This window comes from Protopterus annectens, chromosome 8.part1 (assembly GCF_019279795.1).
Source record: "Protopterus annectens isolate FY-2018-M chromosome 8.part1, PAN1.0, whole genome shotgun sequence".
Lineage (NCBI taxonomy): Eukaryota > Metazoa > Chordata > Ceratodontiformes > Protopteridae > Protopterus > Protopterus annectens.
The window spans coordinates 341,229,420-341,245,856 of record NC_056742.1 but is presented as its reverse complement, the minus strand read 5'-3'; the positions used below and the strand labels follow the sequence as shown (position 1 = coordinate 341,245,856).

Genomic DNA, 16,437 nt, shown 5'->3' with positions numbered 1-16,437 from the left:
CAACATAGTAAAAATTGCAAGATGTACACACTGCCAAGTATACTAGTCCTTTTGTAGCACAATTACCTTGATGAACTATAATAGGTTTCGTGATAGAAGGTAAAACACACAATGGTCCTTCAAAAATATAATTACATTGTGCACATTTGCCACATTTACTAGTGCCCCTGTTGTTTAATGTTTGAATGTAGGTAGGGTGCTCAAACAACTATTTTAAGTTTTTTTTCTATCTTGTAAACAAATTGTGGCTGTCCACCAAATGCTCTTAACAGGTCACTATTAGTAGTAAAAATTACCAATTTTCTCTTCATAATGTCCTTGATTTCTTTGAAACCTTCACCATATCGCAAATTCATAGAGTGTCCATGGCTGTCATCTCCTTGTGCTTTAAAAAAATAGTATTTTCTTTATCTATACCTAGAATAGGTTTATATCTTGCACCCCATTCATGTGCTACCTCAAGGCTAGTGTTCATAGGTTCATAGGTTCATAGGTGTGTACTAGGCTAATGGCCCTAGAGCCTTTACAAGCCTAGCCCATAAATGTGCCCTTGCATCGTGCCGCCCAATGTTAGTTCCCAGTGCCTCTATCAAGTAGAGCCACTGGAGTGATCCCCAGGGTGAACTTTCTATTATCCATCCACTCATCAAGATTTCTCTTGAAGAAGGACAGTGAGGTGTTCTGCTTGACATGTATGGGAAGTCTATTCCATAGCATGGGCAGTCTCTGGCTTATGAATCTGTCCCTCCAACATGTTCTGTTGATTCTGGTAATGAGGTTGAGGTCTCTGGAGAGTGTGGTGTGGAGGGATTGGGATTTCATAGGTTCATAGGTTGGTACTAGGCTATCAGCCCTAGGGCCTATACAAGCCTAGCCATAACAATTCCCTGGCTATTTCTTCCCACATTATTTACTTTCCTGGACCCCTGTCTAGCAGGGCGACTGCCGTGATCCCTGGGGTGAATTTCCTTTCTGCCATCCAATCGTCAAGGTTCCTCTTGAAGAGGTCCAAAGAGGTACTCTGCTTGACATGTATGGGCAATCTATTCCAGAGTCTGGGGAGTCTCTGGGTCAGGAACCTATCCCTCCAGCATGTTTTGTTTATTGTGATGACAAGGTTTAGATCCCTGGAGCGTGTAGCTCTGAGGGATTGGGATTTCTTTAAGTGCAACATGTCCAACAGCTCTGGGTTTGACATGGCCTTGTATGTTAAGCAGAGGTCGCCTCTGAGTAGACGATATGCGACAGAGTATAGCTGGAGTTTTTTAAGGCGGTCAGCGTAGGGCATCTGCTTTAGGCCTGTGTTTCTTTTAGTGAGGTAGTTCTGAGGCCTTTCCAGTTGTTGCAGATGTCTTGAGAGGTACATACCAAATGGGGCATTGTATTATATAATGGGTCTAATGAGGGATGAGTACAGTGGGACAATGGCCTCCTTTTTTCTGGATGAAAAGCCCTTCGTGATGAGGTGTGCCACATAGAAGGATTTCCTGACTGTTGTGGCGATGTGGTTATCGAAGGTGAGACCACTGTCCACCTGTGTCCCTAAGTCTCTTATCACACTTTCTTTGTTTAGTGTACTGCCACCTATATGGTAATTCATGGATACATGTTTTTTCCCAAAGGGGATAACAATACATTTCTTGGCATTGAGCTTGAGCCCATGGCTCTGGCACCAAGCATCTGTTTCTGTAAGGCCCTTTTGTAGAGTATCCACATCATTTGGGATTCAATAATGGCTCCCAGTTTGCAGTCATCTGCAAACTTTGTTAGCCAGAGTCCCTTAGTGTTGACCTGTAATTCAGAGAAGTAGATGCCAAACAAGAGCGGCCCCAGGACTGAACCCTGAGGTACTCCACTTGTCACTTGTCTGAAGCTGGATTTGGAGTCGGCTACTTTTACAGTGTGGGTTCTATCAGTAAGCCATTTAGCAACCCATTGGGTGACATAGGGATTAATGCCCAACTTAGTAAGTTTATCTATGATTCCAGAGTGGGGGATGGTGTCAAAGGTCTTGGCAAGGTCTAGATAGGCTGTGTGGACCACCTTACCCTTGTCAATGGCTCTGGAGACTGATTCAAAGAAGTCAATCAGGTTCAGGAGACAGGATCGGCCCTTCACAAACCCAAACTGGGTGGGGTCCAGTGTTTGATGGTTGCCAATGTCTTTGTTTATAAGTTCCATGATAATACGCTCCATGGCCTTGCAGATAAGGCTTGTCAGACTGATGGGACGGTAGTTTCCGGGATCCAAGGTGGATCCCCCCTTGTGGATTGGGATAACTGTAGCTCTGCGCCACTCAGTGGGCACGAAACCTGAGGTGAGGCTATGATTAAACATGACACTTAGGTGAGGTGGCAGTTCATATTGTAGTTCATGTGGTACACAGCCCGGGATGTCATCTGGTCCCATGGATGCTGTATTCTTGGCTTTAGAGAGTGCATTTTGCACCTGTGTGGCCGTTATTACTGGAATTTGGCAATCTTCCGGTATTGAGATGGGCCATTTAGGGGGTGAGAGGGGGGTGAAGTTGGCACTGAATCGATCTGCCAGGATATTGGCAATATCCTTTTGATCAGTATATTTAATGCCATTCTGTTTTAGCTCAGAGCAGATCTGAGCATTGCCATTTAGATTTTTGACATAGTTATAGAATGCTTTGTGGTTGTCTTTGGAATCTTTGGCAATTTTATTTTCGTAACTAGCTTTGGAGGATTTTATGAGGCATCTCAGTTTCTTACTGAGGCTAGTAAGGGAGTTTTTAGCATCCTGGGATTTTCCTCTTTTCTGCAAAAGTTTCTTCCTTTTGTTGTAAAGTTTGTTTATGGCAGGGGATCACCAGATTGGCTTCCTTTTTTGGATGAGAGCATTTTGGTTCTATTTGGGATGGCACGATTCATGCATGAGTGGATGTGCTCGTACAGTGCCTTAGTGTAGGATTCAGCAGTTGAACTTTCAGTTCCCGTCTGCATGGGTGTCATGAAGTTTGTCACTTATGACTTGAGTAGCATGAAGTTGGCTTTGGAGAAGCTTTTTATGGTGGTTTCTTTACTGCGGGGTGGGGGTGGGATGTGGATGTTAAGGGTGATTAGCTTATGGTCAGACCTGACTAACGAGGGGGTGACCATAGGTATGGAGCATTGATTTCCCATGTTGGTAATGACCAGGTCTAGGATATTGGAGCCCCTGGTGGGACTATGGATTAGTTGATCCAGGGCATTGGAATTTATGAATTCCAAGAACCGTTGCGCAAGGGTGTTGGGACATGAGTAGTTTTCCCAGTTAATGGCAGGATAGTTAAAATCACCCAGTATTAGGGTGTTTGGCTCTATCTTAATATTTTCCAGTATGTTTAGAAAGGTGTAGTGAGAATCTTGGGGTATGGTGGGGGATCTGTAGCAATTGAATTTGTTCAATTGTTGAACATTAAGTCTCTAGGGTAGCCTCTTTCCAAAAAAAAATGAAATAATGTTAAACATTTCGTTCTTGAAAATCTCCCATCTAGAACTCATATGGGCTACTCTTACTAACCGGCCCTTAAAAATATTCTTTTTTGTGTGTTTGGGGTGGTGGCTCTGGTAATCCAAATAAATATTTAAAAAGGTTTCCTTCCTAAATATTTTGGAAACAAAAGAATAACTTACAAGATCCTTATCTAAAGTGACATCCAGGAAGTTAATAACTGAATCTGAGAAGGAATTTTGTGAATTTAAGGAAGCTGGAAATATTTTCCATATAATCCCTAAATTCATTCATATCAGTCACATTGTCCTTCCACAGAATAAAAATGTCATCCAAAAAACGTAGGTATATAACCCACTTATTTTGAAATCTAGGAATAAAAATGTTTTTACGTTCCCAACTGTACATTACCAGGTTGGCATAAATGGGGCCACAACTGACCCCCATAGCCACACCCTTTATCTGTTTAAAGAAGGTACCTTCAAAAATAAAATAGTTATTATCCAGTGTTAATTCCATAATTGCAAAGTTTACCATATTGTTGCTTAAACTAGTAAGCTCTGTTATGGCTTCCCTAAAAAGTTCAAGCCCCTCAGTGTGGGGAATAGATGTAAAAAGGTTCACCACATCAAAAGTTGAGAAAAAACATATATCACTGAACATTTCTTGTTTAATTCTGGATAGGAAATCCTATGAATCTTTCAACATAAATTCAAAAGAAAAATGTGTTTTTAATAACCTGTCTATAAATACACCAAGGGGGGTAAGTAGTACTCCATTGAACTGCAATAATCACTCTATAAGGGGGATTCAAAACATTTTTATGATCTTTTGGATTTCCAAAAACTTGTGGAATTATTGGATGTTCATTCCTAAGAAAATCAAATAGTTGTTCCGAAATCACTCCTTGAAACAATGCATCTTCCAGAAACAACTGTATTTTTCTATGAGCTATCATGACTTCATTATAGGACACCTCTATGTATTTGTTTGTATCATAGAGTATCTCCAGCATATGTGTGCTATAATCTATGTTATCAACTAAAACTACCCCACACCCTTTGTCTGGTTTCATAATTCTGAATGTATTATCAGTTCTCAACTCTCTCAAAATATCAGTTTCTTGTTTTGATAGGTTGTATACTTTCATTTTTCTTTTAGTTAAGAAAGCATTAATTTCTTTGGAACAAATTTGTTCATATGCTGTAATAGTGATTTACTGTTTGAATTTAACATAGCTAAATATGACAGTAAGGCTTCTTCTGCAAACTCTAGGGTCAATGGCAGCCTCAGTCACTGTAGCCCCTCTGGCAAGAGATCACATGTGAATTCTTCAATGGCTTCTGGTACCCCGATGGTCATTACTAAATCAGCCAGTGTCCCATCTGGTTATGATCACCAATCGATGCAAGGAAGACCTCAGTTGGCGGCTTCACTCCAACGAAATCTTGTCAGTCTGTCCCTTTGTCCCTCCTCACCCCAAGCCATAGTGACCACGGATGTATCCCTGATGGGGTGGGGGATATTATCTGGAAAAGGCAGTCCAAGGCTCTTGCTCCCAGCTTGAGGACAATTTGCATATCAGCATTCTAGAGAAGAGGGTAGTGCTGTTGACGTTGCAGGCATTTCAGGAAAGCCTCCCCTTGGGAACAATTGCTATTCAGACAGCCAGTATGTCAGTAGTCCGGTACATCAACAAGCAAGGGGGAACCAGATCTTACCCACTTTGTTGAGAAGAGCTCAGAGTATGGCAATGGGCAATATCTTCTGACCGCTTTGTAGTAGCAATGCACATTCCAGGGAGCTCCAACGTGATTGCAGACAAATTGAGCAGAACCATCCTCATGCCTCACAAGTGTCTCTCAATCCAGTGGTGGTGGAGAAGATATTCCGTCACTGGGGCCAACTTTGCTGCGACCTGTTCAAGTCCCCTCTGAACAACAAGTGTAGCAGTTACTTTGCCCTAATCCCCCCCCCCCCCCCGGGTAGTTGCCCAGAGACACTGTCCTTCATGATTGGCCCCCACAGTCTATCATACACCTTTCCCCCAATTTGTCTAATATGCCAGTTTCAAATGAAAGCCAACAGGTCAAAGAACAAAATAATTCTCATCGCCCCCTTCTGGCCTCGACAGGTCTGTGTCTTCCTGTGACCTCATCTGCTTGAGAAACCCTGGATTCTGGACCCAGCTCCAGACCTATTGTCCCAACCGCAGGGGCTGGTTAATCCGAGTCTTCAATATCTCAAGCTCACTGCATGGCTTTGCCAGTTCCCAGAATTGCCAGGCATTCTTCTCTCACCTCCCTGGTCCAGTGCATCATTCTAGCCCATCACAAATCTTCAGCAAGAAGAGTTTACCTTAACAAGTGGCTAAACTTTACTAAATGGTCGTTAGACTCTAATCTTGACCTATATTCAGTGCCTGTTGATAGAGTTCTGGAGTTTTTGGCTTTACTCTTTGAAGCAGGAACATCAGCCCCTACTATTCGAGTACATCTTGCTGCAATCTCTAACTTTCATATTGGTTTAAATGGTTCATCTCTCATGTCCCATAAACTTTGCAAAGCCTTTTTGAAAGGAGCCTTAATGCTCAGACCTCCATATAAAGAACCCTTTGCAACATGGGATTGGAATCTAGTACTTCAATCTGTTATTTGTTATTCTTTCAAACCTTCTGCAAGTTGTGACTTGATGTTTTTGTCATAGAAAACTTTATTCTTGATAGCTATCACTTCCGCTAGAAGAACATCTGAAATGCAGGTCTTATTCTGCAAACCTCCCTATCTTATCTTTCATAAGGATAGGGTCTCCTTGTGAACAAATCCCTATTTCCTACCAAAAGTTGTCTTTGAGTCAAATATCAAACAGACTGTACAACTCCCAGTCTTTTTTCCCAACTTCTCCAGTAAAGGGGAGCACTGTCTCCACTTACTAGATGTGCACAGACAATTACGGTTCTACCTTCAAAGAACAAAGGAAATCAGAAAATCTGATCAGCTATTTATCTCCTTTTCTCTACTCACTTTGGGAAGTCCAGTTAAAGTTACTCTGTCTAAATGGCTTAGAGACTGTATCACCTTTTTCTAAAATAAAAACAGCGCACCTACCAGGGTCTGTAAAGGCACATTCTGCTCAAGCAATAGCAGCTTCTGCAGTTTTTCATGCCAGAGCTTCCTTAGATGATATTTGTGCAGTGGTGACATGGGCATCTCCTCATATTTTTATTACACATTACAAACTGGACCTGATCTCTAGAGGTCGGGCATCATTCGGCTTGATGGTCCTCAGGAATATTCTTCCATGAGACCTCCCAAGATTCAGGTAGCTAGGGACTTTTATGTGAAGATTGATAACATCAAATAAAGAAGTTATGTCTTACCATAACGTTCCGTCTGGGTTGTCGATCTTCACTAATCCCTGACATTCCCCCCTTCTTCCCCTTGCCTTTGGATCTCTTGGTGGATCGGATCTCTCCAAAGATTAGCTTCATAATAGTGACTCAGATATGGCCTCTGATCTGTTATTTGTTGTCTGTCACTATTGTTTACAAATTCGATCCGAGGTAGTCTTGTGAGGAGCATTATGGGTAGAGCTTAGCTCAAGAGTGTTTTGGAAGATGCGAGCTGGAATAACTGCCGAGTTGGTTCAGAGGCTCGAAACCAAACCCACAGTCAAGGATTAGTAAAGATCGACAACACAGATGGAATGTTATGGTAAGACATAACTTCTTTTTGCTTTGTTGCTTAAGGTAATTAAGTTGACTTGAAACAAAGGCATTAGTGAGACTGCATGGTGAAAGTGATTCAAACACACAAACTTTGCATACATTTACATTATTATTAATATTATGTATTGTGTCCTCTACATAAAGAAATGTTTTAACTAAATTGGTCATGTTAGTCTGCGTAAAATGTGGATTTATATTTTTATTTCTGAAGTAAAAATAATAGCAGTAAAGTTAATTGTACCAAGTCTGAAATCATGTTACATATACAAGTGCAAAGTATTAAAGAATGATGCTTTCTGTGTTTATATTTTAAAGCTAAGCAGATGTCTGACCTCTTTGAGCAATCTAATGGAAGCAATACAAAATCACCATCCAACAAAGGCACAGCAATAAAGACTATTACAGATTGCTGGGAAAAAGCAGAAAACATTATACAGAGAATAGAAAGACTTGAGAGACAGCATAATGAGGTAGGTTAATTAGTTATTAAATGAGTAAATCAAAGCTAAAACAATAATAAATTAACAAGTTTCGTTCATTAGAGAGACAATTTGGATTTTTCCTGAATTTTTCTTGCTGTTGTATGTAATTACTTTCTTGCTCTGTGTTTCAGTAGTTAACTACTGCTGATTGTACACAGCTCCTCCTTATGTTTTTTGACATATGATAGTGTCAGCTTTTGAAAATGTAGATATGTTCAATGCAAAATGTGTAAAAGTATAAATGATAGGAATAATGTACATAAATAAATAAAACATCAGCCAGTTAAGTATCATATTACTGCACACTGGTTAAATCCATCTGAAAGCTGAACACCTCATTTCATAAAAGCTATGAAAAAGTATATTAGGAAATAAAATTTAAGAAAATCTTTTAGAAATACAGTTTAAAAATTAGAAAGCTAGTTGGTCATTAATAATGAGCATGGTATTATTTTCTTGCACTATGTTTCAGTAGTTAACTACTGCTGATTGTACAGAGTTCCTCAAGTTTTTGAAAAATTATATTTATTATCAGCTTTTAAAAATGTAGATATGCTCAATGCAAAATGCATAGAAATATAAATGATATGAATAAAAAACAACATATAAAACATCAGCCAATTAAATAGTATATTACTGCCTACTGGTTAAATCCATCCAAGAGCTCAGCATCTCATTTTTGAGTCTTCTAAGATGTTAGCACACTGATCAACATCTCATTTTCAAGGATCCCAGTGTGAAAACAGAAACTGAAAAAAGAGAGCCAATGAAACTCTCTTTGGGTAAAATTCAGTTATTGGCTAGTAAGTACATCGCCTGGATGCCAGCAGAGAAGAAATTTAGAAAACTTGAAAGAAAATCAATCACAAAAGGTGAGGAAAAAACACTGTCCGGGAAGAATCCTGTAATGTGTATTCAGGGGTATTTTAAATGTGGGGATGGGGTCTTTTCAGTGATTGTTATATGTATTAAAGATATTAAAATAGACGAGAATTTTTCGTAGTTGTAAAAATATAGACATTACAGTATAATGAGTAGAAAGGCTTGACAAAAACAACTTTACTCTGAATATGCTGCAATCTTTGTGCTGCTGGAGTGCTACAGTGGGGGTTAAAGGTGCACTGATTATATTATATGTAGAATTATGACATTTTCTCTTATTTTACAAGAGTGAATGTCAAGATTAATGTTCTTCGTTTGTTATAAACAAGTGTTTTTTTTGTAAGCAAGTAGACTTGAAAAAATACTACTAAATGATGAAAGCCATGAAAAATGCTAAGTTTCCACCATTTGCAAAGGTATTAGTTTGCAACTGTTCAGTGGGAGTCTGTAGCTGAACGTATTTATACATTCTGTTCTGAGTGAAAATGATAAAGATTCATTGCTGAGTGCTTTTAGATGTAGACAAAGTGTCTGCTGACAAGCAATTAATTTTGGGAGTTCTGAGCATTCTTTGCTGAGGAAAATTGAACATTTAAAGGTACAATGGCAAACAGTTCAGTAGAAAATAAAGTTTGAAATTATGGGATGTAAATAAGATAAGGCAACCTCCCTAGCAGCCTTAATACTTCAATGCATTTAACAGAACAGTGCATAATTTTTAGTTAAAGATAGCCAGTGCACTTTTTCTTAGGGCTAAAATGAATGATCTGAAGTATTTGTCTTCATTTGGTCTTCAACCTGTGGGTTGCCAGATCTGTATCGGATCTGACTCGGCTGCATATCCAGCATCTGATCCAAGCTCAAAGCCCCTCCCCTTACCCACAATGCCCCTGTCTCCTTCCTCCCTTCAGATCTTGTTTTCCACCTGTAATGTCTGGATCATGATCTGAGCTTTCAGCATAGAAAGCTGTGGTAAGTGTGTTTTTTTGGCATTAAATCTTCTCTTTTCTCTCTCTGTCTTTCTTCTCTACTTTCTAGCTCCCCTCCCCGCGTTTCTGTCGGTTAAAAAAAAAAAAAAAAAGACTTTCTTCCTTTCCTTGCGTGCATGGTTTGAGTATGTGTGAGTGTGCTGGGCCTGCGTGGGATATGTCTGACACTCCCAAGCCAGGTTTCAGAAAGTGTACAGAGTGTGGCCATAAGGTCTCCCCAGTCAATGGCCACACTGTGTACATAGTGTGCTTAGGGGCAGCTCATCTCCAGACCTCCTGTTCCATCTGTGCTGGGTTTAATCCCTGGGTACTTAAGGACAGGTGGGACAAATTAATACTCAAGTGCTTTCTTTCCTCTTCAGGGACTCAATTCCCTGTGCCCATGGCTTCTGCTCCTGCCGCCTCCCCCACCTCTGGGACTCAAACTCCTGCCAAAAGGCCTGGGAAAGGGGACAAGTCCATCAAAAAAGATAGGCAGAGAAAACGATCTCCAGATCGCTCAGCTCTGGCCGGCCCCCATCTAAAGGAAGGTCGACTCAGAGACTGGAGTCTCCCTGGCTCTGTTCTCCTTGGTTCTCCCGAGAGCCAGAGGACCCTGGATCCAGTCACCAGCTCAGGCTTCTCCTCACTGCCTGTCCAGGCCGGTGTCGGTCACTAACTCCTCCTGTTGCACCTGGAACCTTAGTGAAGTGGAGATCGATAGGATGATGCAGAAGTTCATCTGTACTCAGATACAGATGGGAGTCTTGCCTGCCCCTCTCCCTTCAGAGTGGTGAGCATGCAGCCCTTTTTCACTCGGATTACTCCTTCTCTGATCTGGCCTTCGGTTTTGGAGCCCTTAGATCTGAGGACTCTTGGTGTCGAGGGGTCAGCGGTCAGCACCAACGGTACCTTGTACCTCGACACCAGCCATGACCTTGAGCAAGTCGGATCCGAGTGGCTTGGCTCTGACAAACTCTCGGTGCCAAAGCCTCGGCATTGGGTCCGAGGGGTTGGTGTTGGCTCCGAGTGTGTCAGAGCACAGCCTTCCTCTCGGAATCTCGGTGCCTGGAGGCTCAGTGCTGAGTCCCCCATCAGGTCAGAGGGTGATGGCTGCTATGGTACTTTCTCAGGAGGTCTGTTCCCCTTTGGCTTTTGATGTGGTGGAGAGGGTTCTCTCGATTTCCTCGAGACCTTTGACCATCTCGTCCTTGGACTCCGCCCCGACTCTGTCTATTTCTGGTACGGTTCCGGCCATCCTGCCATCTCAGGGACAGCCTACCACTACTTTGCCTTAGGAGGCTTCTGCTTGGGAGCTGCAAGAGGTTGGCGAGTCCTGCCCTGAGATTCCCACTGAGGAGATCCCTCGCAGACGAATGTGCAAAAGGAGGCACTTAGACTTCCACTGGAGTCTCTCACTGAAGAATTGAAGGAAGGGGAAGGTTCCCCCCAGTCACCCCCCAAGCACGTCTCCTTTGGAGACGTCATGGAACTCCTTCACCAGTAAGGGGTGTGGTCTGCCCAGAAACCTACCTCGGACAAATCAGTGTTCCTTGAGGCATTTAGTGCAGGACCCTCTACTTCCTGGGTGTTCCCTCCCGCAGATCCTTTAGTGGACCTGATAACATTTTGGGCGTGGAAGGAACTGGACAGGGTGGAGCTCATCCCCAAATGCACGGATAAAGTTTTGAGCCCCCACTTCAGATAGGTCACACTGGAATAAGGGGTCCCCGGTTGATACTATGGTGGTGGCAGCTGCCACTAGGAAAGAGCTCACTCAGGAGAGCAGTACGGTTTATCCTCTGGACCGAGAATCAAGGTCAATGGACTGCTTTAGGAAGCGAGCATACGCTCCAGCAACTTTTTCCGTAAAAGAGCTGAATTACATGGCACATATGATTCAGCTGCAGTGAGACCTAGTGAAGGAGATCGCTGAGTTGACCGCTGAGTCCATGTTGGTGGAGGACAAGAAGAAGTTTTCTGCTCATATGGGCACTCTAAAGTCAGTTGCGAACACTTCTATGCGTCTCCTCTCCCATGCTACTGAGGGAGCTGCTAGAGCAGCTGGTACATCTTTTGCTATCAGGCGACAAACCTGGCTCCAGCTCTGTCAGTTTTTGGAACCTTTTAAGATGTCATTCACCAGTGCCCCATATGACGGTTCCTCCCTGTTTGGAAAGTCAGTATGTGAGACTTTAGTTCAGAGTGAGAAGGACGGGAAGACTCTGTCTGCTGTTGGGATCCGCTTCTCCTCCCCTCAGTGATCCTTTTCTAGGAATCAGTGAGATACAAAAAAGATGTGTTTCTGGAAATTTCAGACTTTTCCCCGAGACACTCAGGTCTCACCTTCCCCCAGGGGCAGAGGGAGATATGATAGACATCGCCTTAGAGGCAGAGGGGGTCTGAGAAATTATCTGTCTTGAGAACCTTTCTCAGACAGACCTGCGCTGCAGTCCTGAAGGGTTGTCGGACTGCTCATCTCTGGAGGCAGTCGGGGGCTGTCTATCACTACACCTAACAGAGTGGGAGTCCATCACAAAAGATCATTGGGTGTTGCAAATTATATCCAGAGGCTATTCCAGTCCCATTCCTCGAGCCACCTCCACCACCGAAACACCTCCTGGACATTTCATCCATGCACCAGGAGGTTGCAGCACTAGAAATTGCAAAGCTGCTAGAAAAATGGGTAATCCAGTACATCCCCAAGACCAGTCTGGATTAGGCATTTATTCCAGGTTCTTTTAGTGCCAAAGAAGAGAGTGGACCCAAGACTAATTCTGGATCTCTCCACCTTGAACCTGTCAGTGGCCAAGACGAAATTTCATATGGTCACCCTTCAGTCTATCCTGCCCTTCCTGCAGGAGAACGATTGGATGTGCTCGACTGACCTCCAGGATGCGTACTATCGTATCAAGATGGTCAGACACCCTCAGAGGTTTCTCTGCTTCCGGCTAGGAGCCAATCATTATCAGTTCAGAGTAGTCCCCTTTGGTCTCACAACAGCCCCCAGGATGTTTACCAAAGTGATGTCAGTAGTAGACTCCAGGGCATTCAGGTATTTCCCTACCTGGATGATTGGCTCCTCGCAGCCCCTTCCAAGCATCCACTTTGTCAAGCGAGGGATTCCTTTCTTCTTCTAGCCTAGAAGTTAAGCATTACCATCAGTCTTAACAAATCTTCTCTGACCCCTGTCTAAATATTAGCCTTCACTGGGGCACGATTAGACACAATTCAAACCAGAGTGTTTCTTACTCCAGACAGAATAAGCAGTCTGAATCTACATGTGCTTTGCATTCTTCAAACTCAGTCCCCAACAGTGGAAGTAGGCCATTGGGGTCCATGGCAGACACAATCTCTTGCTCTTGGTGCATCTTCACATGCGGATCCTTCAGTGGACACTTGCAGTACAATGGTCACTGTTAGAGCTCCCGTTGACTCACCCTGTCTGAATCTCTCGAGTGCGCAAGAACTCTCTTCGGTGGTGAATTCTTTCCTTGGACCTGGTTTGGGGATGGCCCTTTCTCCTACCTTTTCCCATGACCACTGTGAGACTATGGACCCCTCCCAGCTGGGGTGGGGGGACACTGCTTGGGAAGGACAGTTCAAGGCACATGGTCCCCCTATGATACTAATCTGCATATCAACATCCTGGAGATGAAGGAGCTTCTCTTAGCGTTGTAGGCTCTCCATGCCCATCTTCACTTCAGGAATGATTGCTATCCAGATGGACAATATGTCAGTGGTTTGGTACATCAACAAACAGGGGGGAACCGGATCTTATCCCCTATGCCGTGAGGCCATAAGAGTATGGGAATGGGCAATCTCCACTGGCTGCTTTCTGGTGGCAATGCACATTCAGTGGAGGTCCAACATTCTAGTGGGCAGGCTCTGCAGATCTATTCTGATGCCTCACGACTGGTCTCTGAATCCTTCAGTAGAGGAACAGATCTTTCACAAGTGGGATCAGCCTTGCTGCAATGTATTCGCCTCTCCTTCCAACGTGAAATGCAATGAGTTCTTCGCTCTGAACCCCTCTCAGGGGGAAGCTCCCAGAGATGCTCTGATTCATGTTTGCCCCCCCCCCCCCGGTCTTCTGTATGCTTATCCTCCTCTTCCCTTAATATCAACATTTCTTCAGAAAGCTTGCAGGCTGGGGAGTTTAGTTATCCTTATTGCCCCATTCTGGCCTTGTCAAGTCTGGTTTCCCTCTCTGAGGTCTCATCTGGTGGTTCCACCATGGACGTTGGATCCAGTTCCGGATCTCATTTCTCATCCCTCAGGGATTCCCCATCCAGACCTGGACAGTCTAAAGCTCACTGCTTGGCTGCTCCAGTTCCCATAATAGTCAAGACTCCTGGATTATCCTCTCCCGTCAAAAGAATTCTAGTGGTGGCTCATAGGTCTTCCACCAAAAAAGTGTACTCCAATAAATGGAAACATTTCTCTATACGGGCCTCTCAGTGTGCATCAGATCCTTTCACGGCTCCAGTTTCTGCTGTATTGGAATTTTTATTGGGAATTTTTCATCAAGGTGCCAGTTTTTCTACAGTCAAAGTTCAACTTGCAACAATTTCTAATTATTGTGTGGGTGATAATACAGCATGTGAAGTTGTTAAATCTTGCCGTTTATTCTCACTGATGGGTTCGGAGCCAATCCTTGGCTCCGACACGGTCGCTAGCAAAGCTCAAGGTTTTTATAAAAAAAACTTTCTTTTTTGCTTTTCATAAGATAGTTGTGTGTTAGTGTTTGATAATTAGATAATAGAATCTATAGATGTTATGTGATCCTATCTCGCCTACATTCTGAATGATGGGTTCGGAGCCGATCCCTCGGCTCCGACTCGGCACGCTTATGCCAAAGAGCGAAGTCTCTTATTGGCTGAGCTTACTATATCCCAGGATGCACCACCACCAGTCCCCCAGATCTCGTTTGCCGCTTAACTGCAAAGACGTGGTCTCGAGCTGGCTGGGCTGAGTAGCTTTTATTAACTACTTTTTCTGTCAGTTTTTTGTGCTTGTATATCACAAAAGCCGTTTTAACGGCTATTGCTGCCTTTGTGTACGTTTGAGTAGTGGAATTTCTTGTGTGTGATTGGGTAGAGTTTGTTTCGGCCCCCCTTTCAATCCAGGGCCTTTTCGGTCAACCTGTATAACTGAACTTTTTAGTGTTTTAAAGTTCCCGGTTATTACACCTAAGGTTGTGTTTTACACTGTTTCTGTAAGCCTTCGGTTTTTTTGTCATAAAAGAATCTACAGTTGTTAAATTTCCTGTCAGAAATTGTTTAACATCATGTCTCAAACCCCTAGGCCTTCGGGCTTTAAAAAATGTTCTAAATGTGCTTTTAAGATGTCTGTTACCGATGACCATCTACTTTGTGTTTATTGTTTAGGGGCAAAGCACTTGCAGGAGTCATGCAGCGTATGTCACGCTTTTTCCTCTAGGGTCCTCCAGGAGAGGAAAAATAAATTGATTCTTAAAGGGTTGATTAAACCCTCTTTTGAAGAAGCCTTGTCTTCCGCTCCGACTCCTGCCAAAAAGAAAAGGGCTTCGGCTCCGACCAGTCCGTCGGATCCGACTGCCAAGAGACCTAGGCAGGCCTCTCCTTCGGCTCCAAAGACTTCGGAGCCGAGGTCGGAACAGTCTGCCTCGATGCCTCCAGTATCGACTCCTCGGGCTTCGGAGCCGATGGCTGGGGCATCGAGAGGCGGGTCACCTTCGTCGGCTCCACTGCTCTCGGAGCCGACAAGGGTCGCCCGCTCAGACAAGTCTACCTCGGCACCGATGGAATCTGGTGTGTGTGTTTCCTCGGCGCCGATTCTCATCGAGTCGCCTCGGAGCCGGTCCCCTAGTCCCTTGGGGCCGAGGAGAGGTCTTCTCGAACCCGTTCTGTTTCCTCTCGGTCTTGAGAATGTCGGATTCTGATATAGACAGGGTGCTCCAAAGACTTTTCCAGTCCCCAGTCTTCCAAAAATTTGTTTCGGCTCCGACCCAGTTGGCCTCGGAGCCGATGACCATGACCCACCCCATTGCCATTCCTCCTCCGACTGCTTCGGCTCCGGAGCAGGTGCTCTTGGAGCCGGTGGAGATCTCAGGGTCGGCTCCGACCCTTACTCCAACCCGGGCCCTCGGGTCCGAGTTTGGTATGCGGACTTCTTCGGCTGGACCCGAGGGTGATGTTTCGGGACCTATGCTTTCGGTTCCGAGCCTCCCTCTCGGTGCTTCGGCTGCAGGACTTCCGTCTACTATCATGGCCCCGGAGACTGGACGCTCCCAGGATTCTGGAGGTCCGGCTTTCAGAGCCATGAGGAGTGCCTTGGCCAAATCCTCTTCGGCCATCTCTCCGGTTTACCAGCACCTTCCCTGGGCGTGGAGACTGGGTCTTTGGCAGTTCCCCTGTCCGTAGCCAGCGGAGCCCCGAGGCCTGAGGTTACCCCCAGTGGGGGTTCCCCTCCTCCTGAGGGTTCTTCGGAGTTGTCTTCAGAGGAACCCCAAGGAAGAGATCGTGCAAGAGGAAGCACTTGGACTCCCGAGTCTATTACATCGACACGGATATGGATGATGCAGAGGGGTCCCTAAGTCGTCCTCGGATGATGTCTCCTTTGCAGACATCTTAGAGATCCTCAAACAACGAGGCGGCTGGATGTCCAAACCCCCCTCTGCGGATGAATCAGTGCTCCTCAAGGCCTTTGGGGCACAGCCCTCCGCCTCCTGGGTATCTCCGCCCTTCGACGAGCTTCTGGATTTAGTTTGTCAAGGGCGTGGAACACCCGGATACCGTGGAACCAGTCCCTTCTCGTCCAAACAAATTCTTATCTGCTCCCCGAGAAGGAGTTCCTTACTAAAGGCGTGGCTGTAGATGCCATGGTGGTGGCATCTGCTACACAACAGGACGTGGCAGAGGCTTCAACGTCCATCCAT

At 44.4% G+C, this 16,437-nt stretch overlaps 1 protein-coding gene across 1 annotated transcript in view; it reads left to right on the top strand.

Moving 5' to 3' along the window:
* LOC122810126 (telomere repeats-binding bouquet formation protein 1-like) overlaps positions 1–16,437 on the top strand; it is a 793,411-nt gene that overhangs the window by 75,988 nt on the left and 700,986 nt on the right. Inside the window, exon 2 of the mRNA XM_044081600.1 lies at positions 7,502–7,656. Coding sequence (XP_043937535.1) covers positions 7,502–7,656 — 155 coding nt within the window. The remainder of the gene's footprint in view (positions 1–7,501; positions 7,657–16,437) is intronic.